The sequence below is a fragment of the Cupressus sempervirens genome, chromosome 1 (genome assembly GCF_028749045.1).
Source record: "Cupressus sempervirens isolate cs-2001-9-10 chromosome 1, ASM2874904v1, whole genome shotgun sequence".
Lineage (NCBI taxonomy): Eukaryota > Viridiplantae > Streptophyta > Pinopsida > Cupressales > Cupressaceae > Cupressus > Cupressus sempervirens.
The window spans coordinates 424,410,689-424,437,872 of NC_143118.1; the positions used below are offsets into that span (position 1 = coordinate 424,410,689).

At 33.4% G+C, this 27,184-nt stretch overlaps 1 protein-coding gene across 4 annotated transcripts in view; it reads right to left on the reverse strand.

Moving 5' to 3' along the window:
- The window catches only part of LOC149578089 (potassium transporter 10-like), a 165,529-nt gene that overhangs the window by 105,141 nt on the left and 33,204 nt on the right, over nucleotides 1–27,184 (reverse strand). The window contains exon 1 of one of the 4 annotated variants that reach the window (XM_089827458.1): nucleotides 19,259–20,412. The exons of the other annotated variants lie outside the window; for them this stretch is intronic. Coding sequence (XP_089683584.1) covers nucleotides 19,259–19,357 — 99 coding nt within the window. The 5' untranslated portion in view covers nucleotides 19,358–20,412. Of the gene's footprint in view, nucleotides 1–19,258; nucleotides 20,413–27,184 lie in introns of those variants that run through there. 4 annotated transcript variants of the gene reach the window in all.

The following is a 27,184-nucleotide window of genomic DNA, read 5'->3' on the forward strand; positions in this document are numbered from 1 at the left end:
CCATTACCATACATTTCTTACCTTCTTTTCCAAGAGTCACAACCTTTCATAATACAAATCCTTTGAAAAGTCACAACACTTCATAGTTATAATCCTTTCAAAAAGTCACAGCATTTCATGATTAAAATCCTATGGAAAAGTCTCAATACTTTATAATCACAATATTTTTGAAGAGTCGCAACTATTCATAATTATGACCCTTTTGAAGGTTCACATCCTTTCAATATCATTGATACCTTTCCAAAAATTCACTTCCTTATTTTCTTCATATTACTTTCCTCTTCCATTTTTCCTTTTTGAACTCCTATCTTCTCCTCTTCTTTTTTCCCCTCTCTATAATAAACTCTCTTCCCTTTTATATCTTAAATTGAAGGAATCATGTCTATTTGTTAAAACATCTCTTGACTGTTCATTAGATTTAGTTAATGTATATTATTCTATGTTATATTATTTATATACTGACTTATTCGTGTTTATTATTATTTGTTATTAAATTCTATTTAGAAAGTTAACATACTTTATACAATATTGACTCTTGTATTTAATTTTATTTCTTCATTTACTCATTGGAATTTTATTATGTTTTAATTATTTAATATTATCATACTAAATATTACTTAATTGATAGTATAGATTAAATAATTATAATTTCTTATTTTCATAATTTAGTATTAGTTTTAATATGACTTTATTATCATTATTTATTTAACATTGTATTATCTAACTATTATTAAAATCCTATCTTAAAATGGGGATGTGACACTAGGGTGAACTATTATCTAGTATTCCAATTCCTTACACAAAGTCTTGCATTTATCTAAGAAGAACATCCAAACTTATCATTAGGTACCATGCAAACAAAATGTGTAAAACAAAATCTATTGATATAGTTTGATTCCTTAAATTAGAATCATAAATATATCCATCTTAAAATCACCAACAATATATTTTCATAAAACTTTGGCACTGTTGATATAATTATATATTTCATATCAATAAATTATTTATTAAAATTGTAAATAAAAGAGATTTTAAATACATCTTACTAAGAATCACTAAGCATCAACAACTAATAAAATATTTTTTTCTCTCTTAATTGCACAATGCAGCCACTATGGAATATTGATGCAGGAGCATCCTTGGGCTGTTGGCAATCTTGCATCACCAAAAAAGATATTTGTTGTTTTATGTTTTCCAGTTATCTATCTCACAATTTGATTTGGTGAACTTTTGTTTGTCCTTTCCAGATTCTACAAGCTTGGCTTCATATTGCGGACCTACCATAGATCATTGGATCATTATCCCAAGTGCACATAATTTAATGTTACAACTTCCGCTTCTCAACTGTTGATTTCCTATGTTGTTCTTCATGTGATCTCTGGTATTTATTTTAGTGAGGTTCTATATATAAGAGTTAGCTTACACACTCTTGGATCTAGGCAATTGGTTAACATGTGGATCTATACCTAAGGCCGCATAATGATATCTCATGTACTATGTATCTAGTCATTAGTTATTTGAGGGTCAATCCTATATTGTAATGCATGTTCCCTATTATTGGAGATTTGAACTCAAAGTCGACCTGTGTGTCACGATGGCTATATATGTGATGTCATTGAGTCTTAGTAAGTAGCAGGAAGTGGTGATAAAGGAGATACAAGAAGGAAACTTGAGAATATCTCGAATGTAATTGCTCATAACCAAGAAGGCCTTACAACCCGACATATTACTTATCATTTTGTACGCGAGTTGTCTTATCAACTAGTATTTAGTTTTGTAAATGAAGATCTCTTCTTTATAAGTGTGTTATTTGCAATTGCAACTTTTTATACTTTTGTTATGTTATATTTGTTGGAGGCTTGATCATCTCCTTTGGAGGTACACCTGTATTGTACTATCAAATAGTAGCAGAGCGTGGTTTGATCTGATTGGACTTATCAAAGCTGAAGGTTTGATCTTGCTGAGTGAAGGTTGATCTTGTTGGTGACTTATCAGACAATGGTTGGATCAGATGGTTTCTGATCTGATCTTGTTTGAGCTTGGAGAGCTCGTGAAGACTTGAAATCCTTGATTGTGAGGTGGCGTATTGCAGTTTTGGCTCATAATTGCAAAGGACTTGTTCATGTTTTGTTGATATCCTATTATAGACCTATTGATCCTTGTTAGTGGACAGAATGTTGAAATTTGAGGCAATTGCACCTTGTTGTAATTCAATATGCTGCCTAGAAGAATGAATCCTAGGAGGTTGGAGAATATGTTTGAAGAATTCAAGGATGAGATGAGGAATGAGATCCAAAATGTCTTGAATGGCTTGAGAAGAAATCCTGAAACCAAAGATGAATATGTTGAAGCTTTTTAAGATCTTGAAGTACCTAAAGTAGAGATCCCTGCAGAAGAAGAAAGATTGTTGATGGCACAAGTTGGTAAGAGTCATGGAATGAAAGTTCCAAATTATTCTAGTTCTTTAGATCCCGAGGAGTTGACGGATTGGATTAATGAACTTGAGGACTACTTTGAGCTTGAAAATATTGTAGATCCGCAGAGAGTTAGGTTAGCACAAACTAAGTTGAAAGGTCATGTTGCCTTGTGGTAGAAAGATTTGCAAAAAGATAGAGAATATAATGATGAACCTACGAATAGAAGATAGAAACCCATGGTTTCTAGATTGAAGGCTAAATTCCTCCTTGAAGACAATGAACTTGAATTGTTTAAGAAATTGCAGAACTAAAAGTGAAAAGATATGTCTGTGAAGAGTTATACTAAAGAATTTTACAAGATACAAATCAGATCTAGACATTGTGAATCTTCTAAGGAAAAGGCTGCAAGGTATGTTAATGGTTTGAAATTCAATGTTCAAGATGAATTGAGTATGTTGAAACTTAGTTCAGTTGAAGATGCTTATCGATATGCACTGAAGGCTGAAGAAAAGTTATGAAGAGAGCAAGGTAAACAAGTGACAAAGTTTGGTAAAGGTAAGCAAGTTGTTTCTAATAAGAAGTTTGTATTCAGTTTTACATGTTTTAAATATGGTAAAGATGGACACCGAGCTTTTGAATGTCCTAGTGTGAAAGTTGACAAATTGAACTTGGTAGTACAGGAAGAGTAGAAATTGGAATCTTCTGATGTTGATTTGGCTTCACCAGAAGTTGGAGAATATATTTTAATAAGAAGCAACGTGTTGGTTAAGCATGATGAGGAACCAATGCAAAGAAGGAACTTATTCTGAACTATTTGTAAGTATAGAGGTAAAAGTTGTAAAGTTATTATAGATGGTGGTAGTACTAATAATCTTCTTTCTAAAGAGATGGTTAGGAAATTTGGTTTGCAAAGATTAAAACATCCTACTCATTATGGTATAAGTTGGTTTCAAGATGATCATTTGGTGCAGGCTAGAGAACAATGCTTGGTTGATTTCAGTATTAGACCTTTTAAGGATGAAGTCTTATTTCATGTAGGAGACATGAGTGCTCGTCATGTTCTACTTGGAAGACCTTGACGATCTGAAAGATGAGGAAGATGTAAAAGCGAAGAACTTGATTGTTTTCAAGACTTCTAGTTTGCAAACAACGGAACCTGTGGTTAAGGTTCCTACTGATCCTATGATTAAGTGCAAAGGTAAAAAGAAGAAATCTTCTAATCAGATGAAGGCATGCAACAGGTATGATTCATTTGGTCCTGGAAGTTGTAGCAGCAATAGTAGATTCGAGACATCTGATGGTATAGTTGGTTACAGAAGTGAGTTTAGACAAAATTTTATGTTGATTGATGAAGAGGATTTGTGGATTGAGAATGAGCATGGGATTTGTGTTCTGAATTCTTTCAAATGTTCATGAGTCCTTATGGAACATCTTTTTGTCACCCTAAGTGTCTAATGTAGGAGCATCCTTGGGCTGTTGGCAATCTTGCATCACCCAAAAAGATATTTGTTGTTTCTTGTTTTTCAATTATATGTCTCACAGTTTGATTTGGCGAACTCTTGTTTGTCTTTTCCAGATTTCGCGAGGTTGGCTTCATATTGTGGAGTGGATCATTATCCTACATGTGCATAATTTAATGTTACAACTGGCAGAAATTATGCTTCATTTTCACGGGTGCTAATTTCTTATGTTGTTCTTCATACGATGCTTGGTGTTTATTTCGGCAAGATTCTATATTTAAAAGTTAGCTTATGAAGTATGAATCTAGGCAGTTGATTAACGTGTGGACCTATACCTAAGGCCACATAATGTTATCTCATGTATTATGTATCTAATCATTAACTATTTGAGGGTCAGACCTATATTGTAATGCACATTCCCTATTATCGGAGATTGTGAACTCCAAGCCAACCTCTGTGTCCTCGTGGCTATGTATGTAATGTCCTTGAGTCTTAGTAATAGGAAGTGGTGATAAAGGAGATACTTGAAGGAAGCTTGAGAGTAGCGAGTTTGGTCTATAATCTAGAATGTAATTGGCCGTAACCGGGAAGGCCTTACAGCCCGACATATTGCTTATCATTTTGTATGTGAATTTTCTTAACAAACAATATTCAGTTGTGTAAATGAAAATCTCTTGTTTATAAGTGTATTATTTGTAATTGCATCTTGTTATACTTCTATTGTGTTATATTTGTTGGGGGCTTGATCATCTCTTTTGGAGGTAACACCTGCCTTGTACTACATCAAATATTGTCACTACTAGGGCTGCCTTTGACATTGAAAGCTAGTGACTTAAGAGGTTTATCTTCATGGTGGTTAGGACAAGAGTTGTCTGACTCCCTTAGTGTTCAATATTCTCCTCAGCAAGGCAAAATAATTTATGCTAATAAGATACGTAAACTCTTGATTTCATCTTCGCAAACAACACCTATGGTTATTGTTTATTGAAATGAAAAGGCGTGTAATGATCATGGAGGCTTGTGGTTCACGCATCAACCTCCAACTTGGATAGGAATGTGAGAGAGGAGATATTGGGGACCTTGTGAGCCAAATGGAAAGGTTGCAATAGCGGACTTGTCTTGATGCTACAACTACCCCTCTATGGCCTATATACCTCCTAAGGCACTTAGATCATTCTCTTGTGGCAATATCCCTTGGGAAGAGAAGGATATTTTACATGAGGCATCAAAAAATGAAGCCTTTTTCGCAAACCATAGTCTAGTAGGTAAATTTAGAAGGTTCTAGTCAAACCTGTCTAAGCTTTACCAATGGATTTGAAATGCATGGTGCCCAATCTTAGTAGAAGCTCAAATCTACCCTTGTATGCAAGGCTTTTTGTGGTAGTCTTCGGCAACATCCAAGATCAACACATTGTCCTCCATGACTACCAATTGCATTGTGAGTAACAATTTTTTATGTCGAAACCCTAGTAACCCTCCTTTGATCCAACTATTGTATCCTACTGTGCAATTCCAATTTGGGTAAGACTCCATGAACTTCCACTTCTAAATTATGGTATGATTCCTACTTTGAAATCTTTAGCAACTCATTGGACAAAATTTATGAGCATTAATGAGGGATTTGTAGACTATTTGCATACCACATATGCCCGAATTTTGGTAGATATAGACATCAAAAAATATCTCATTCCAAAATCTCTCTCAACACCAATGGTGGGAGCTAGAAATAGATGATAGATTATAGAGGTATACCCTTTTGATGTCATACATGTTATCAAGTCAGGGATTTCATTGCTCATTATTTTAAAAGAAGAAAGGAAACCAAGGAACTTTTTGGAAGGATGCTTCCACCCATCATGATTCATTGAAGAAAGAAGAATCTTATGAAGATGGTATAAACCCTATTGTTGCTAATAACACAAATAGTGGGGTCAATCTTCAAAAGGACCCAAAAAAAAATAATCAAGCCTCACCAAGGGTTGTGGATACTTACCCTCTTAAGGGGGAAGAAAGTGTTAAGGCTGAAATGAGTGGTGAGAAATTTGTTAAAGAGTTCCATGATTATGTTGGATGCGGGTAAGCACCAAGAAAAAAAGGAAGAACCAAAGTTTTGGGGATTCGAAGGAAAATTGGACAAAAGTTCAAAAGAAAAAGAAGAAAAATAAAGTTAGTTTTAATAGCTTCTTCACCCCACTCTAGTGTGGAGCAAAATATGAGGATTAAAGTCTTTTGTGACACCCTCATTTTATATCCATGCTTCCTCTTGTGGATCCTAATGAGGGGATGTCTACAAGCTAGAATTATGGACTTCTAGCTTTCCCCAATCAATAAAGGAAAAAAATCAGAGAGCATTTTTACGAAGTTCAACTGTAATCTTTTCTTCATTTGATCTTCGGTGAAAATAGATTTCATGTAAAATGATTATTTATCTCCACTCTCAACTGCAGTAATTCTAGAATGTGACAAAATAAAAGCAAAATTGCTTCTTCTATACTTTTATTTCTATTTAAAGTAATAAGTTAAACATATATTTGAACTAAATGATTTACGGGATTCATATAAAATTAGTATATCTGTATTTCAGAAAATTATTGTGTTTGAGCATACTTAACATTTATTAAAATGTAAACTAAAATAATAACAAATACATCAAGCAATCTTAAGATAAAAATATTAACGTTCCTCAAAATAACTACTTTTTATAAGATTTAATGTGATATTGAAAATGTAAATTCAGTGCTTATGAAATTAGATATTCAAAAAGCCTATGATAAAGTGGACTCGAGATTCCTTTGCAAAACATAAGAAGCCTTTCGCTTTTCGTGGCAATGGATTAACCTAATTTATAATTGTATCTCAACACCTAAATTTTCTATTCTTATCAATGGAACACAGAAGGGATTCTTCAGCTCATCTAGAGGAATCAGACAAGGGGATCCAATCTCACCCTTTCTTTTTATCATTATGGCAAAAACCTTTGGAAGAGCCATAAAAAAGGCCCAAGTAGAAAATGAGATAATGGGAGTGTCAGTCACAAAAGAGGTTAGCAATATCCCACACCAACAATTCGCAGATGATACAATATAGCAAGTATTAGTAATTTAAATGAAGCTAGAAAGTATAAAGAAATCATCTCCACTTATATGAGAACATCAGAACAAAAAGTAAACAAGGAAAAATCAGAAATCTTCTTCCTAAACACCAAAACAGATATGGAAAATAGCATTTCTCAAACAATGGGATATAGGAAAGAAGCTTTCCCTTGTAAATATTTAGAAATCCAGATAGAGAAAGGGTCAAGAAATGGGAAAATTTGGTACCCAATAATTGAAAAACTTGAAAAGAAAACTAACAATTGGAAAAGCAAATGGCTCTCCAAGGCAGGACGGGTAACTAAGATCAAATCTATACTATCAACAATACCATCTTATCACATCTTATGTCTTCCATTACCTAAAGGAATTAAACACAAATTAGACAAGAAATTAAGGGATTTCTTCTCGAAAGAAACAAAAGAGAAGAAAAAACAAGCGTTAATCAAGTGGGATAACATATGCAAACGCAAGACTCAAGGAGGGTTAGGAATCAAAAATCTCAATTGGCAAAACGAAGCCTTTAGAGCCAAATTAGTATAGAGAATGTCTATGAATAAGGATAATAAATGGGCAAAATTATTAAATAATAAATATCTCAACTCCAATGACCCCCTTTCTCTATTTTGCACTATTAATCCTCCCCAAGGGTTGACCACTTGGAACTTCATGCTACACTATAGGCCTTTATTCACTAATTATCTTACTTGGGATATAGGAAGGGGAGAAGAAGCTTTATTCTGGGGAGATTCATGGGATGGACTTCCCTCTCCCAATTCCTCCTCTCTCTCGGATCCCATAAAACTCAAGTTGATAAATCTATGGGGAAGATATGTCAAATATTACAAATACAAAGAAATAAATTAACAAAAAGAAATTTGGATATGGTAGACAGTGGAAAACACCGACCTAACAAAACAAGAAAAACTCCAGTATGAGCAATTCATTAATAAAAGATCGATCAAACATAGCGATCGTCGTGATAAACTAATATGGGGGGCTTCGAAAGAGGGAACCTACAAAGTTAACATAGGCTATGATCTTACCATAAATTCAAAAAGATGGGAGCAGATCTAAATCACCCTCACTCTTTGCTAGGACCCAACCTGTCTTCCCAAAGCGGGAATTTTTTTGTGGCCAGCGTCCCAAAATAGAATCTTCACAACATATCAATTTACCAAAATAGGTATCCTCGTTATGCAAAAATGAATCAGAGACAGTAGACCATCTCCTTTTCCAATGTAGCTTTTCTAAATCATACCGGTGTTGGCTATGTGAGAAATTAAACTGGTCTTCATCTCTCCATTCCAACCTCTGGGAACATCTTAAAAGTTGGCATAAAGATGGACAGTCCAAAATCTACAACAACCTCTGAAAAATATCACCATCCATCCTCCTATGGAAGATTTGGAAGGAAAGAACTAGGAGAATTTTTAACAATGAGGAAATGCAACCTAATTCTTTTGTAAACAAAGTAGAATCTAGTATCACTGAAGTTATTAATAATTATCTGAGGAATCACACCAAGGAAGGAGTTTTCTCAGAATGGGATGCACTAATGAAAAAAAAATTGGAATAAACTAATCAACCCCCCTGGTTTACTCAAAAACTAATAAGCAAGCCAAGGAGAACTGTAAATGGCAACCCCCTCCTTTGGGCTGGACAAAGATAAATTTTGATGGTACCCGAGTACAGCTGGGTTAGGGTGCTTTATCTCCAACTCTGACAAGTGGATCCTCAAACAGGCTAAACCGTTAGGTATGATAACTAGCAACCTGGTGGAATTAGAAGCTCTCACAGAAGGGATTCAACTAAGCTTGCATTTGGGAATTAAGAAACTAATAGTAGAAGGAGATTCACAAATCATTCTTAATGCACTCTGAAAAAGAAGTACATCAAATTGAACATTAAATTCAAAACTTGAAACAACACTAAGTATCGTGGACAAATTTGAAAAAATTAGGTCTCAGCATATATATAGGGAAGGCAATAAAATAGTAGATGTTTTAGCAAACCCTGGAGTTGATGGACAAAATTTCACTATTAATAATTTTGATGAATCTTCATCTTTGCACTAATAGGCCAGTTTTACAATCCTAGGGAGTTTTATATCTTAATTACCCAGATAATATACCTTCAAAATTGTCAGATCTTTGGCTCCACTTTTTAAGCAAGATCATTGATTAATTTAACTTAGTAACCATCTAATTTAAACCCAAATATAAGGTGAGCTAGGGCTGAAATTAATACTTTCTAAATATTATATATCATTAAAAGTTAAGACTCCTCCAATCTACTCGATTGAATATCTATTTCACAAATACCAACTGATAGCATTTAATTTAGTAAGTTGTACCCTATTTTCTCCAAATCACTGAGTAATGGACAATGAATTTGGTGAAGGACATGATCCAGGCATCGCACAATTACAAATATCTTGTTTTAAGATTTCCCGATTTCTCAGCATGGGCACCAAAAGGGAGGTCATTTTCTAATGATGTCACTCCAACTATTTAAGTCCCTCAAGGTAAACACTGTGATTCGTAGCTAAGGTCATCTTGAGCTGAAGGGGTTAGATCATTGCCTATTTTGACTTCTTCAGCATTGAGGTCTATGGGATGGATACGTCAATTAGGATGAAGCCTAGTCATAAAGAGATGGCATTCGAGGGGAAAATATCTATCCTTAGGATTAGTAAGATGGTCAAGTCCAAGGATTACCTAATTCATAGAGCCATCAAGATTATCTTGGATGAGGAGTTTCCTGCTTTAGTTGACAGGCCCAAGCATAACACCGACATTGTAGCCATGTTCATTGCAACAATCTTGCATGTGGATAGGGATAAACTTGCCTTAGGGATTTTTGCAAGACTATTTTTAAGGATCCCATTTTCCGTGAGCTTGATGCAGTTCTAGGAAACATTGATGACAACTTTTGCATCCCCAAAAAGAGCGAGTATAATGTCCTTGACATGTCGGTTGAAGTCTTTCCAATCTTGATTATGAAAGAAAAATGGGCTTTTATGCTTCGCATGGAACAAATCACTCACAACTGGATGTATCTTTTGGCCACCACCAACACGTGCATCTGTGTCGATTGGAGGGGCATGGAGTGGTACCGCCAAGCAAAAGACATCTTGGAAGTTTAGATTTGTTTTGCTCTTGGTCATTATCCTGTTTTGCCCTTATCTTGTTAGCTTTGTTTTCCAAGTTTGCGAGGCTTGTTTTTTCGGCCTTCTTTTCCATGTTTTTGGCCCTTCCTCTTTTTGTTTCCTTTAGTTTCGCTCTTTGCAATTCATCCTTTTGTTGGCCCTTTATTTTTTGTTTTTTGTTTGGAGCTTCTCATATTGGTTCTTTAGCAGCCTGTTCTTATCTCTTTATCCAAGCATACTATATGTATCGTGGTTATATTTGTTATATATAAGGATAATTTTCTATTTGGGTAGCATGTACTCTAGCATCAGTGGTGCTCTCTCTCTTCCTTTGGATGCTCTCTCTGTGACTAGCTTGAGTTGATTTAACACACTTAGTTTTCTCAGTTAGTTTGGAATGTGAGTCTATTAGTATTTCCTATATTGGCTCCTAAGTTGTAAAGATACTGTAGATATTGATCTATATGTACATTTCAATCTCATAATAAATAAAAATTTCATCCCAGTCAAGGTTTGGACTAGTGTCTTGTTTTGGTTTGTTACAATGGATTCATTACATTATTGGACTACTATTATCATTCGCATAATTGAGGTTTTCGTTGAATTAGGAAATTTTATTAATCCTGCCACTGTAGAACAAGATGCAAACCTATTCTTGCTGGTCCTATTTACGTTTTAAAACTCAATATTTTAATGATCAAAAGCATGGAACATTTATGAAACTTCTAGACAAGACTCTATTAGCACCCTCAATTTCGGCACTACAATCATAAAATTTAATTAGAAGAGCAGTATCTTTTTATAAAATTGATACCGTCATGTCAAGAAGCAATATAAAATTGATACCTTCTCATCCCTAATTAGCAGGGACAACCAAAAATCGAAACAAAGACAAAGCAATAACCCAAATAACAATTGAAGTTCATTAAAGTGTCAACTAACTGGGCAGGTTTAAGGTTATTATCAGATGTTCTTAAGAAGCCTCTAACACAAATTCTGAAAACTTCTAATCTCAGAGACATCTAACTAAGCAAAAGGATACACATTAACTAGGCCTAAAATGGTTGCAAAACAAGACTACATATTTTGGATTTCTTACAATACTAACGTTTCAAATAAGTTTCATGTCCTTGACAGCGGACAAGGAGGGAGGGATCATAACATATCTTTCAATGATGGAATTTCAAGTCCATCGCTCCAATCTATCATTAATCCTATCAAGAGACACATCTAGAGTATTGTCGCTACCTATTAAAGAGGACGTTTCTGATATTTCCAATTTAAAATGAGGACAAACTTACATATATGTAAACTGGGGTATGCCCCTTTTAATATGGAAAAGTGCATTGGACGAAAGTCCTAAGCAAGACAAGAGGTTTTCTTCTCTATTCTTTCCTACCAGTGCTCGTTTCAATGGAGATACCTTTAACATTAACTATTTTATAAATATAATTCATAAGGCTTCAACCGTTTACAAATCAAAAATAAATAAAAAATGTAAATTTGCATAAATAAAGTATTCCCATGTATTTTGATTGAATGGTTGGTACCTATAGTCGGTCATTGTACTCAAATTTCAGGCCATAACAAAAAATAAGTCCCATGTTTATGATCACATTAAAATGTGTTATTAAACCTAATTCCTATCAAGAGGCTATATGTTACAAAGAAAATCATGAACTAATTAGATTGTGAATATGATCACCAGTTAAAGTGATTTTTTTAAGCAAAGGATCACTATAAGTCTACTCATAGTAGGTAAGGTGCACTGTCGATTGGCCCACTATCGGTCGAATTGACTGCCCTAAATACATAAACCAATTTTCATAGCTGAAACTTAGTTAACCGTCAAAATAAGAAAAAATGACAAACAATGCCACCACTAAAATACTTCACACCATCTGCAACATTGAAGAACAATCTGCTAACATTGATTGCATACAATCACACAAATATGTCAGAACATCTTCACTTCAAGTTTGCCTCACTTGCACACATACATACATCTCCAATAAACATAAACCATCCTTCATATTTATGTTTGCAATCATCCATGGGTGCCAAGAACAATATTGATTATCATTTTACAAGTCATCCACATACAATTTGAAATATGTCACACTAAAACATCCTCACAGTAGAAGTACTGAAATGTGGGCTCAATGCAACAAGCTAACGACTAATCACATCACAGTAAGACATCAATTTACATCATAATGCACATTATGTTGCTAAATCACAGTCAACGATCTAACTAAATAGGACATGACTCAAAGGAAGGTATCTCAATATGTTATACCATGAATGGGACCAAGACAAACATGGTCGAAGATCGAACATTATAGAACATCATCTTGAGCACACTAATTGATGTAGCTTAAGCCAAATAGAACTACAACCAAATATGTTGACATCATTGATAACTATTAATGACAACAATCATTAAAACCACATTCCGAAACAATTTGTTGTTTGTTCTATGGTATCTTTTATGATATGATGCAACTGTTTGCATCTAGAATAGTTATTTTTCTTAAGGACACTTTCCTTTTGATGAGGTGTTCATCTTTAATTATAGCCTCTTCCTTGTCATAATAAATAGAAAAATTATGTATAAGATTGGTATTTGGAAACCACAACATTTTATTCAATAGTGACGTAAAATTGCACAATGGATCTGTTCAAATAAAATACAGTGTTGGTTAGCAATCTAGATAAATACCCTTTTCACACATAGGATCATGATAGGATCACAATCATGATCCTATTATGTTATTTTAAAAAAAAAATCTCCTATATTTATTGTGGGACATTACTTACATTCTCTTCATTTGCTCTCTCTATTTTCAATATTAATCTGAGGATATAAATGTTGTCACTAAAAGAATTCATCATATGGAGTGTGAAAATTTCATGTATTTGATCTATTATAGTGCAATCTTTACCATACACTAAAAAATTTAATATATCACATATTTTCCAAGATATTTCACAACTGATGTGTAATTCTTTTTGAGATTTGATCATAATTTTATTTTAAGATGTCACACATCAAATTTATGATTTTTTAATGGTTTAGTCAATGGTGAGTTATTGATGGGCCCCATTCTAAATATAGTAAAAAGTAATCTTCTAGCTCACCATTCAAATCTCTTAATTTTGGCTACCTTAAAACATCACACTACGGAAAAAATTAATGATATTTAAGTCATCCATTTATATTGTGTGTTATTGTATAGAGTTAGATTTCTCAGGATCTACTGCAAATGTAATAGCACTGCCTTCTTCAATATGTATTTTCCAAATGCGTTCCTCTATTTGTATGAGGAATAAATCAAGAAGAGACATGTCCCTTCATGGGACATGAATAAAGGGACATGTCTATTCATTAAGATAACTAATATAATAGCAAACTTAAGTGTGTGTGTTTATGTGTGTGTGTGTGTGTATCATTTTAATTATATTAACTTGATCTCACAAGTTTATCCCACTAAAGCTACCAAAACATCAACACTCCCTCTTTGCTAGGGAGGATAAACATATGATAATATATTAACTCAATGTTATATATAAATAACAGGGTAATTTTTAAGAAAGCTGCCTCCAAAAAAAGATATAAAATATTGGCGAATCTTACATTATTTTGAAAAAACAAAATTATTTCTGTTGATGAATCTCTCAATTTTTTATTCTAAATATGATTAATATTAGCGATTATTTTCGAATCATACTTTTTTTATATAAAATATTGACGAATCTCAATAATAATAGGAAGTTGATTAATCACCATGGAATATTACAAATCAAAATTGAATAGTTTTTTTTACCTCATGGAATATTATGAGGATCATTGCATATACTTTATATTAATAGTGAAAATTAAATATTGGTGATATATCCTTAAAGTAACTAATAATTATGATAATTATTGGTCAATTCAATTTAGTTTCTCCAATAATATATAATATTTAGGTGAATCAAATGTAATCATGTATCAAGTATTGTGGTGAATATTTGAGTTTAAATTTTTCAATAAAATAAATTATTGTGTGATTTTAAATATTCTAGACCTAAATTTTATAAAACTATGGCAATTTGGGTTGTACCAAATCTTAAATTATTAGCCAAATTACTAGCCAAAAATTTCTAAAATTATCCAATTTGCGAATATTAGCCACTAAAAAATACTTTGGTGAATAACTTTGATCAGAAGATATTCAACATTTTGATGTCTCATTTGATATCATGAGTCTTGGTCTCCCAGAATATCAACGATATTCACCAAATACTCTTAAGTAATGGTCTTCAAAGTATCAACACTTGAAACTCACCATGTACTCAATAAGGTAATGGTCTACAGAATATCAACATATGATATTCACATATTTGAGTATTGATCTATAGAATAGCAACATAAGATATTCACCAAATATTCTTTGAGTAGTGGTCTCCAAAATGAGATGCAAGATATTCACGAAGTATTGTGAGTAATGGCCTCCAAAATATCAAGTCGTATGATATTCACCACGTACTCTATGTAATGGCCTCTAGAACATCAAATTTGCATAACATTCACCATATACTCAAATGTTTATAAGGTATGTGCACACGCATTCTCATAATACTTACCATATAAACATCCACAATGAAAAATTATAATCTATTATGATCTACATAGACATCGTAAGATATCCATCACAATAGAAAAATTAAGTTACTCTAAGATTGTCACCCTTTAATAACTTTGACAAATATAAGTGAGAATCATTTGGAAGTCATCACTTCTTCATGATGTACACAGGAGGTAGGCCTATTAAAATCACATAGTCACGAGGTATATTCATTAATCATAGTCCTCTTGGCTACTACAATTTATTGTCACTAGAGAATCCATCTCAACATGGTTTGCTCCCTCTAAATCAATAAGACCGAGATCACCTAAGGTTGGCTCAATCACATCCTCTGTCTGCTCCCTCTCTTTCAATGTTGCCTTTAATGAAATGTCAGGCTCCCTCTGAATCTCAATCTCCTTCTTTTTCCTACAAGAACATTATCAGAAGAAAATTCAAGGTATATAACTCGTATAGAAATATAAATAAGAAAGAGACTACTATAATACTCCTCTACACATCCTTCATACAAGTTGTCCATTTATTCATTTCTTATCTGATGAGACTCCTCATAGGTATCATCCTTTGATTGCATGTCCAAAAACATTACCCCTAGTGGAAGTATCAAAAATGAATATATGATTTCTCAAAGTAACAAAGTACAATAATCTCGTCCCTGCTTCAAATGAATGTATGCCAGTGTAAACTCTTTTCCATGTAATTTGTAGTAGATAATGTCAATGCATCACACTCCTTCACCCTATATAGGTTGGTGGGCTTGTTACCGAGCTATCATCCATTTTTATAAGAGTTTTCTTAAGGGGTCAGGCCTATTAAGAAGCCACCCTCTTATTTTATTGCCTTCTAATAAATTGTTTTTTCTAATCTTTGCTAGTCGGAATTCTTTTTCCACGCGATATTAATTTCATTACCAATTGCTGCCATCTTTAGGAAAAGACTCCTCTTCTTTATCGATTCCTACCTTTACGGAGTGTCGGTATTTAATTACTTACTTCTTTTGCTCTTTATATATCTATTGCCTTATTACTATTTTGATCACCCTTTATTATATGAAATCTTGCATAGTAATACTAATAATATTATTTATGTTGGCAAGGCCTTTGCCCTTGACAACATTAAATAAGTTTGTACGTACTATTTGTTCTTCAATGCACTAAGGCCTTCTCCATTGGCGCATATATCCGGCCTTTTTATTCTCTATCCAAAGTTGAGGCTCGGAACCCACAAATCTAACAAGAGCATTAGACACTATACAAGATTTTGTCCACTTGATGAATGCCAATTATATTGGATATGAAGAATGTTTAGAATAATTAAACTTCCATTGTATATGCCGAATATTATATTTTAACAAATTGTCTCATTTGTCTCTATAGAATACGCACAGTAATCTTTGTATTCAATCATCAACCACAATAACATCTGATAACTATCACATGACCTGAGAACTCGCAAACAACACTAATGGAAATATGAATAGGGTCAGGGCTATAAACCATTAATATCTAAAAAATTATAAAAGAAGATACATCTGCATGAACCAAACCCTTCATATCCTTGTGAAATGTGTAGAAACCATGAGATGCAAAATATGTAGCACATCATTGATAAAGTTGAATTCAATAATTTCTTGTTGGGGAATTAACTTGAAGGAAAGCTTGGTGATGTCAGCTCACATAGCTAAAGGGATTTGGTGTGTCTCAAAATCCCATTTGGAGAGGAAATAGCACATTAACAACCCTAGCATTGGAAGAGTTTTCTAGCCACCCAATCCATCTTTCCCGACAGTACATCTCTGATACAAATCTGGTACAATTATGATTTCCCATTTGTCTTGAAGAAAATAATAAGCCATCTTGTCCATTAGGTCACAGGTGCTCGGATGAATGATATATGAGTTTGTGTTGCATGTACAATCACAACCAACACAGTTACGCGAATGTCTTAAACCTCACAGGTCTGGGAGGTAATCAAACGTTACTTCTACTCTATATTTTCTTCTATTCCAAATTTTGTTAAGCTTATTCCTCGACCTTAATTGCATTTTACTTATTCCTTCAATACATTTACAACCTTGCTCTGATACCATGTTAGATTTCTCAGGATCTACTGCAAATGTATTAGCGCTGCCTTCTTTGGTATGTATTTTCCAAATGCATTGATCTCTTTGTATGAGGAATAAATCAAGAAGAGACATGTCCCATGAATGGGACATGAATAGAGGGACATGTCTATTCATTAAGATAATTAATATAATAGCAAACTAAAGTGTGTGCATGTATCTGTGTGTGTGTGTGTATACATTTTAATAATATTAACTTGATCTCACAGGTTTATCCTACTAAAGCTACCAAAACATCAACATATAGGATAGGAAAATATTCTTCCTAACCAATTAAAGGAAAACAAAATAAAATGAGGCGTATATATTAGTTAGGCTATAGGTGTTTTCTATCCAAATAAGAAGCACAACATTTGTTTTTGCACAAATTTTATTATTTTAAAAGCTCAAAATTGATTGTTCATAACAACGAAAAATGAAGGGGTATTGGAGAATTTAGAGGGGGATATATAGAGGAAGAGATGAGAGATAATGGGATAAATATGGAATGGAAGGAGTTGGGTAGAGAAAGAGGGATATGGAGAGAGAGGAGGGAAGAGATGGGAGAGATAAGGATAGAATGGATGAGGTGTAGAGAGGAGAGTAAGGAGATAGACAAAGGTATGGAGATGAAGATTGAGAAGTATAGGAATATGGAGTGGGAAGTAGAAGATATAGAGATGAAGATAGAGTGAGCGGATGAGATTAAAATAGATAGAGAAATAGAGATAGATTGATAAAGAGATGAAATAAAGAGAGGATGAGAGGGAAATACACATAAAGAAACAAATACTTAGTTAATATTCTATATCTCTATGACATACCTATTGTACACTAGGGTGCAATTGCTAGTTATATTCATTGAGTTTCTTGGATTCCAATTCCATATCATCCCCTCTAAAAGGAGTACAATGGGTGACATTCACAGATAACTTTTTGCCTCATTTCAAACCTAGGGATGATTTGATTTAATTGTTTCTTGGGGAAAAGTCAAGGGGAGGCGCTATCTAATAATTTAGTTTATTGTTTCATTGAAATCCTTATAACTATTTAGTTTTGTGGAAGTCCTTAAGGTCTGTTTGGTTCGTGGAATTGTAGAAATCAGGATTTCTACAAATCTTGGTTTTACCAAATCAAGGTTTTGCAAATCTTCATTCCTAATTTTGGGATTTTAGTTGAATTGTTTGTTTCAATTGGAAGACGCATGTGAAGACACATTTTTATGCGTAAACTTGGAGTTGAAGGCAAACTTCAAAAAGTAGTCCAATCTATTGTTTTTACACTCCTCAGAAAACATAACCAGGTTTTGATTTTCAATTCCTACTTGCTAGTAGGAAGTCGGCAAACCTGAATTTAAGTCAAAATTAGAAGTCCAGTATTCTAATTCTATTTTTCCAATTTTGAAATAAATGCAAAAAATTTCAAATCTGGATTTTGAAAAAGCCAATTCCTGTCATCTTCCATGAACTAAACGGACTAAAACCATTGATATTTGATGAATTAATTAATCATCTTGATCTAATATTAATTCTAAAATAATTAATTTTAAAATAATTAATTAATTAATTATTTTTAACGAAATAGTCAAGGCAAACTTGTCTTTTACATTAATGTCTAGTTTGACGTGGCCTCTAGTACTTTAGGTTTCATGAAAAAAGTGGGATGGATCCTGTCTAGAAAAGGAGCGACCTAACTTTAGTGTCCCATGTGACCTGTAACTTTTTCGTAATTTTTCCAGAAACTTTTGAAAACTTTAGAACCGCGGTTTAGGGTGATTTAACTGTGACTTAAACCAAATGAACGGCGCAGAATACGGGGCATTGAATTCCGCTCTGCCCAAAATGGAAATGCGAATCGCCCTCACTCTGTTTCATTGGAGAGAAACAGAGAACGCAATTTAACTCAGAAAATGAATCTGGGTCAATCAGATAAAATGGTAAGTAGAGGTTTTTATGCCATTAACTAGACTCGGCAATTTATGAGAAACAGAAAAAGCAATTTAACTCAGAAAATGAATCTGGGTCATTCAGATAAAATGGAAGGAGAGTTTTTTATGACATTAACAAGATTAAGCAGTTTACGAGATCCAAAAAATCAAGTCCTACTGTTAACTATCCCAGTTTTCTGATCTGTCACTTTTTCTCCGTTTTTCCCTAATCTACCCTATCATCTGTATATACCATCCATTTCGGAATAATTGACACAGAGATTGCAAGCCTCGGCTAGTAAATTATAGCATTTAGGTAAGGTTTCTTCTCCAACTTATATCAAAGAAGAAAAACTTAAAAATATGCAGGTTTAAAGAAGAAAACCTATAATACATATTCGAAGCAATCGTTTCTCAAATATTTCCAGAGTGCCATCGCTAGGCCTAAAAAAATGAGTGTGAAAATTGACGATAAGAACCTTGCATTGTCTAACGCCACTGACTGCTCCAGCTTCTGCATCAATACCATCATCTAGTTTGTTATCAAGCTCCCAGATGCTCCCCCTCTCAGCCGCCATAGCCCAAAAAAATCCTTTCCTCCCTTTCACTTCATATTACCAACACTACTTACAGTTTCTTCTACCTAGCGAACAACGTGTATCAGAGATCATCACAGCTATCGAATATGTTCTTCTAGTAATGCATCCGATCCTTTCCTTGCTTCCAGTTTCTTCCAATAAAAACTCCTTGCTTATTTTAACAATTGGGAGTTTTAAAGCAACGCATATCTTTGTGCTCTGTCTCCACCTTTACGAGCAAACCACGCTTTCTGGCTACGAGTCCAAGAACATCTTCAGGTCTGCCTTGAATTTCGCCCATGTTGAAAACCTTAGAAACCTTTTCAAGAAAAAATCTTCGCAATTTCTGCAGGCGAATCTGACTACCATTTTCCCATTAAAAATAGTCACACACATTTCTGGCGACTCGAATAGTCCGGAAAGACATACAACTACGACTCGTTGCTGTTGATGTCTCGTCCTGAACTTCACTATTTTAGCTATTTTTCTTCGTCACAACTCCTAACACAGAACTCACACCAAAGCAATCCTTTCGTCACATACGAATACGTTTCAGATATCAATGAATAACCGGCATATCTGACCGCCATTAACGAAAAACCATGAAAATTATCATTTCCACCCTCCACCACTAGCGGAAATGATCCCATTAAAGAAACTCGAACGTGGCGTCACAATATCTTCCCACGTGAAAAAACAGTGGCAGAGCTCGTTGTGCGCATTAACTCAAAACAGCCATCAACTTTCTCTTCGAATATGAGAGCCGATGAATCGCTATTCAAACCGTGGATCAGTCTTCATCCAACGACAGAGAAAGTCTTGTCGCCAGTGCGATCCGTATCCATTGGAGGTGGCCAAAGTTGACTGGTTAATTCATACGTCGGCCTCTTTGCAAAACGGCAAACACCGGCGCTAAAAGTGCTGTCACTCTCCCAGCTCATGCTAACATACACTCGGTTAATTTCACATTCAGCCGTGTCTAACAAACGAAAAGTTTGGGGAACATCTTGCTTTTGAATCGCCTGCCTCGAGATCTTTGCACGTGAGTCCCCGACTCCCTCCCGCGAGACACAACGCTAGATATTAATCATGAAATTCCTGAGGACAAGCAACCTCCTGACGGAATATATTTTTCAGACAATTCAGTGTCAGGAATTCTCAACTGGCACATGTCGCTTTTTGACCCCAGATGTAATGACAACTTCTGTTTTGGATTGCATGACAAGCGATCCACAGAAAGCCTGGAATTTGATGGCCATATTGGCCGTTTTTGGTGTGGTTTGATAGACTATTTTCTTAGAGAACCATCAATAATTTTTTAACAAAACTGTCAATATTTGTTAAAGGTAAGTTATTCAGAATTTTACATATATTACTAGATAATATTATTATTTCTAATTTAGAGAATATTTAGATTTCAAATGATATGTTAAATTATTATAAAACAAAAAAAATTTGACAATCAATTTTTTTATGACAACATATAATGAAAGACATAAAAAAAATTTAGCCATCATAAAAAAACCATATGACAAGCAAGGGCGACCATCAAATTCCAAGCCTGATCCATAGAGCTTGTGAGAGGGAAAAAAAAACATTTTGCTTTGATTTAAAATGAATTTGTTGTTTATCAGTTTCATTTCAGCCGCATTTATTTCATGGCAGTTTTTTAATCATTTTAGAATTTTCTTATTGTTTTAGTTTTTATATATTCTTAGTAATTTTAGATTTTTTTGAGTATTTCTGGTCAAGATTGTTTTTAAGTAGTTAAGTGATAATGTTTAACATATTAGTGTATGTGTATTTTAACAAGAGACACAATGTATTTTAACAAAAGACGCAATGCATCAATGTTCCTATCAATAATTGGAAAAGAAGGAAAATAGAGATTTGTATATAAAAAGGAAGGATAGAGAGAGAGAGAGAATAATATGATATTATAAGGACAAAGTAAAAGTAGAATAATGATAGAGAGAGTTGAAAGGAATTTTAAAAATATTAATAGTTATGTTGTTTTAAGAAATATATAAATAACAGTAAAAATTATATTATATGAATGAACTACTCATTTCTACCAATTCATTTATAAGTTGAAATATTTAATTTTAAAAAATAGATTGTTGATTACTTAATTCAAACTACCAAAATATTTAGTAAGTCTGAGGGATAGTGTGTGTTTGACAATTTTTAAAATGGTATTAGAAAAATTAGAACAAGATTGTAAAATAGTAGCTAGTAAAATATAGTGTAAACTTAAAGAAATGACATTTTACAATTGGCAAAAATAAACATCAATGTAAAACTAATAAATATATTTAGAATAAGAAATATAAAATATTTAAACTTGGTAAGAAAAATAAATTGTGACAATTAATACTAATTAGACATTCATTTTTGTTCAAAGTGGTGTCGGATAGAAGATAAAAAAAAAAAATTTGAAAATCTAATGAACTTGTCACAAATGTAGAAAAATGTGTAAAAGATAAAGTTGTAATGAATGCATTCATTAATGCATGCTAGAGTTGTTAGAAAATATTTCTATTTAAATTGAATTTTCTCCCTACCAAAAATAGAATGGTCCAATAGAGTGAATAAATAATGTGATTTATAAAATAATGAAAATTTTAAAAAAGATATAAACATTTAAAGTTTTTTAACTCTTTTAAATCCTACGAGTTAATTGGTCAATTGAATTGAATGAAAACAATAGTATCGTGTCAAAGAAGAAATTGTAAGTTAGATTGATTACATGACATTATTATATTTAATAAAGTACATAAAAATATAAATTAGATAAAAAGCATATTTATCTAATTTATAACATTGAGATATTGTTAATCCTTTAGTTTTATATCTGAAATAAAGAAAAGGCTAGTTCTTAGTTAAGTTGATTTATCTAATTTAATAAAAATGAGGTATTGTTAATCTTTTAGTTTTATATCTGAAATAAAGAAAAGGCTAGTTCTTAGTTAAGTTGTTAACATTTTATTTTTCAATCTATTTTCACTTTTAAGTTTTATTTATGAATGTTGGTAGTTAGTCCTTCTCTAAGTGTCTCTTGTTTGATTCTTTTAGTAACTCTCATTTGATCAAATTCTTTGTTTTGCATGGTTGTCTTGGCTTTTTCTCACATATTCTTTAATTCTCCCTTCATTGGTATTTGGACATACCAATGTTCTATTTTACCATTCATTTGATATTTCTTCCATCCATGTGTTCTTTTTCTACACATCTTTATTCCATTTGTTATCTTGGGCCAACAATATGACTCCATGTTCTATGTTCTTTATATTTTAAGATACAATATGATAGTCCAAGTAAGGCTAATGCTTTTAATGGTCAAGCTTACCTTAGCTAGTTATATCTTATATAATATAAAGTTCTAATTTTTTGTTAGCTGCTTGTGTAACCTCTCTAAGCTTCTATTTATTTCATTTACAACTTGTTGTTAATCCAAACTTCATACCACAAAGCACCACCAATGTCAAAAACAACCTAGATAATGTCCTCTTGGTTTTTCAATCCTATATTATACAATCCAACATGTGGTTTGTACTAAATATAATGTTTATGGATTTTACACTTTGAGTTATTGTTAGTGACAACTTATTTTATTCTCCGCATCAACACAATAAAGCAGTAATAGTGTTCTTTTTATTTGTCTAAGATTTCTTTTTTATATACTTATAATTCGATATTCCTAATAATTTTTTCAATGTACTTTTATTAACAAAAGCTCTTGTGGAGTTGGAGTCCTTGCCTTATGCAAAAGTGTGGATGACAAACAATAACTAGTTCATGCAGTAAAATATCAATCCCCCTATACAAATTTTACTTAAGATCATGAATGGGGTTCAAACCCGACCCAATTTCAAGGATAGATGCCAACAAACCAACAACATAGGTTTTAGGTATACGTAAACAATATGATCAAATTTTGAAATCTTGATGCAATTATGAAAATGCCATAACAAATTCTTTGCTTTAGGATATAACAAATTCATAGTATCTTTCATTTTACATAATTTGCTTTAGACAAAGCAAGGTCAAATCATATAAGCAAGCAACATATATAAGTATTGTGGCTTTGAAGGGCATCTATACCAAAAATAGAGCTTGCACAGAGGAAGACATCATGGTGGGGGTAAGACACAGGAGGGAACCAAAGGAAGAAGCACAGAAGTGGCAGAGACGCTCCAAGGTCTGAAAGCATTCTGAAAAAAGGGGAAATCACGAATTTCATAGAACGACTCCATGGTTGGAAACCCTCTGTTACCAAGAGTATGGTAAAGAGCTAGAATGAGGGAATTGTTAAAATTGATGGGGTTGATTTCACGGTGATCGAGGATGTTATCTCTATTGTGACCGACATTCCCATTATGGGGAAGAAATTCTACAGAGACAGAAAGATTTCGAGGCAGGCAGTGGTTGAATTCACCAAGGATTTAGAGGAAAAGAAGGCATTGGTGAAGAAAGGAACTTACTATCTTCTGAGCTCCATTAAGCCACAATGGAGTTTCGTGCTACGAGTTATTATCAAGTACATCTCCCTCGACATCAGATTCAACCGCCTCTGCACCCACCATTTTGTGTTTCTCAACCATTTCAGGTATGGGGCGAAGATATCTATTCCCTTCTACCTCTACTCTTCTAGGAATGAGAATATTAATGATTATAAGGAGAAGCATACTAGCACCTCGACACTCCATAAGGAGCTTTTGTTGTTAATCTACGAATTTTTTAAGGCTAGGTCTATGGGGAAATTAATTAAGAATAGGAAGGAGGTCAGGAAGGGAAGAGGATACTCTGAAGAGTCAGGAGAGGAATATATGCCTTTTGATACTGAGGAGAACCTCGAGATGCACACGGACTTGAAGGAGGATGATTCCCCACAACACGGCTCTGGTGAAAGAATCATCAAAATGGAAAGGAAGGAGAAAAAAGCTTTTACTGAACCAAAACAAGGCCTTGACACTTCTTCGGACAGGGACTATAACGAAAGAGTTGAAGGCATGGATACAGGGGAAGACAGTGTTGAAGGTGAGGAGGATCTTAGAGAAGGGGAGGACATGGAGAGGAAGAGGGGCAAGATAAACATCACCATCAAAATGCCAACAAGAAAAGAGGACAATGTCACGACCTCCTGAGGCTGGAAAAGAGGGAAAGTCTCTAATTCCAAGGAGGAAAATAAGGGATGGGGAAGAAAGGGGTAGAAGGGGACATTAATCAAAGTGAAGGGGAGGAGCAGAGCTATGAGGAATTCGGAACCAAAAAATACTGATTCTCGATTACGAGCAAGGATAGCAATGTGGTGTGGAGAAATTTTGACACTACTTCTACTAAAATGGGGATCAATAGAGAATTGATCAAAACTCTAGTCAAAGAGAACGAAGAGGGCAAAATCCAAATGGAAGAGCTGATTGACCTAGCCCTTGTGATTTTTAGCAACACCACTAAGGAAAATCCTCAAATGGATGTCCTCGACAATGCCAAAAATAGTGTGGTGGACAGCTTCCGCACCACCAAATGGATTTTTCATGAAATCCAAGAGCTCAAATATAGAGTGAGCAGCTTGGAGAGAGAGAACTACAACTTCAAGAACAGAATAACGGAGGAAGAAAAGACCATGGTCAATAGAGTGGAGGATGTGGAGAATAGGGTCCAAACGATGGAGAGCTCAATGCATATTATAGTGGAACAAAACTATAATATTCTCAAAGAGACTAATGAGAATATTAAGTTACTCACTAACAAACGGAGGAGCACAGAACTAGCAAGGAGGAGGATCATGCTCCCCACAATGCCAAGGAAAAGACACCTGATGATAGCTCGAGGAAGCATACTAGATCCAGCATGAAGGACATCCTGGAACCTGACCAGGACCTCTCATACATGAAGGAGACAGTTGGTAGATTGTCGGAGCTAGAAATCAGTGCAGCAGAAATTCTAAGAGAAATCACCTAAGCGTCCTAGCTTTTTTTACCAACCCTGGTTTTTTGTCCTACCCCCCCTAGCTTTTTACAGGTTTATCCCTTTTTTGTGGGGGGTTGTTTCAGTTGGTTGCTTTTAGTTTTTTCTATTACTTTAAGCGTTCCTTTTTCTTAATTTTGTTATGTAAGGGTCTCAGGGCCCCGTTAATACCTATTTTCCTTAATCAATAACATATATAAGTATTGTATATATTGGAAATTTTATATAAAGGTGTAATCTAAATAACAAGATACTTTATGGGAACAAGTATCACTCTTATGTAAATAAATATTGCATATGTTGAAATTTTCATATTATAAGATTTTTCAATAACAAATGTGAAAGACCATACAATAACTACCTTATATTTTTTTCACGTAAAGTGAAGTATAAATTATATATTATAATTAGGAATATATATTTTAATGATAGTTAAAAATATGATTTCATTTTGAATTAAATAGATACTAGATTAGATATAAACATAATAACATTTAACATAAAAGGATAGAAATTATAATTGCATATAAGTTATACTTTGACCCCAAAAAATATGTTTTAACAATAAACAACATTTTCCATTCAACAACGGGAAATTCCACTATGACTATGCTAATAAAAAGATCATAGAATATATTAAAAATGAAAAGTCGTATACAATTTTCCAACGAGATCATATGGTGAAAAGAAATATATTTTAATGACAGTTAAAAATCTTATTTCATTTTGAATTAAAAAAATACGAAATTAGATATAAACATAACATTTAACAAAAAAGAATAGAAATTATAATTGCATATAAGTTATATCTTGACTCCAAAAAATATGTTTTAACAATAAACAACATTTTCCATTCAACAACGAGAAATTCCACAATGAATATGCTAATATAAAGATCATAGAATATATTAAAAATGAAATGTCATATACAATTTTCCAACGAGATCAAATGGTAAAAAGAAAATAACCAACAAATATGGAATGCGAGACATTTGATTCAGAATGTGCGAATGGAACTAAGATTCTATATGCATTCACATTCTTCAAGAATAACATCAATTAAAGAAAGCCATTTAGTAACCCAATTTGGAAAAATCAGCAAATGTCATTTTCTTCATCCGAAGGCAGAGGAAGATTGAGATAAAAAAGTGATGATTTATCGATGGGAGACCCTTGGCTATCGCCATCATCCCCGCTTTTGAATCTTCAACAACAAATGAAAAATCACAGTCGCTGTGAACAATTTCCATTTCAATTTCCTCTTTTCTTGATACAAAAATTTCTTTGATTTCAAGGAAAGTTGAGATTGCCCTTTTCTGTGGCAAGCAAGAAAAATTATCAATTTGTCAAAGGATTGTTTTTATAGAAAATGAATTATTTGCAATGGTGGTAGCATTGATACCTACGAGGCAATTTGCATACTGAGAAACCCAAGTGCAAGTAATTAGCTCTATAAGTTTGGGGCAAATATACAAATTGGATTTGTTCGAGCAATGGTGGAATTTGGGTTTTCCTGAATTTGCGCCTTGTCAGGCAACATAACAATTGGGAGAACTGGTTCCAAAGGATCTAGAACTTTCTAGAGTTCGTCACATATTTTATTCTGTGATTTTTTTAAATTTTTTTTTAAAAAAATGAAAAAAAAATAAGACCAACCAATAAAAAAAATATTGATTAAAAATTAATTTGAAAATAAAATTCTATTTAACTTTAGAAGTTGGATAATTCTATTTTAATTATTGATTAGACATTAAGGTTGTAAAGGAAAAAAATATTGCCGTGGCAGAATGGTGGAAGGAGTACTGACAAAAAACAAAACTGATAATAGAACTTCTTAAATATTTTTTTTAAAATTGC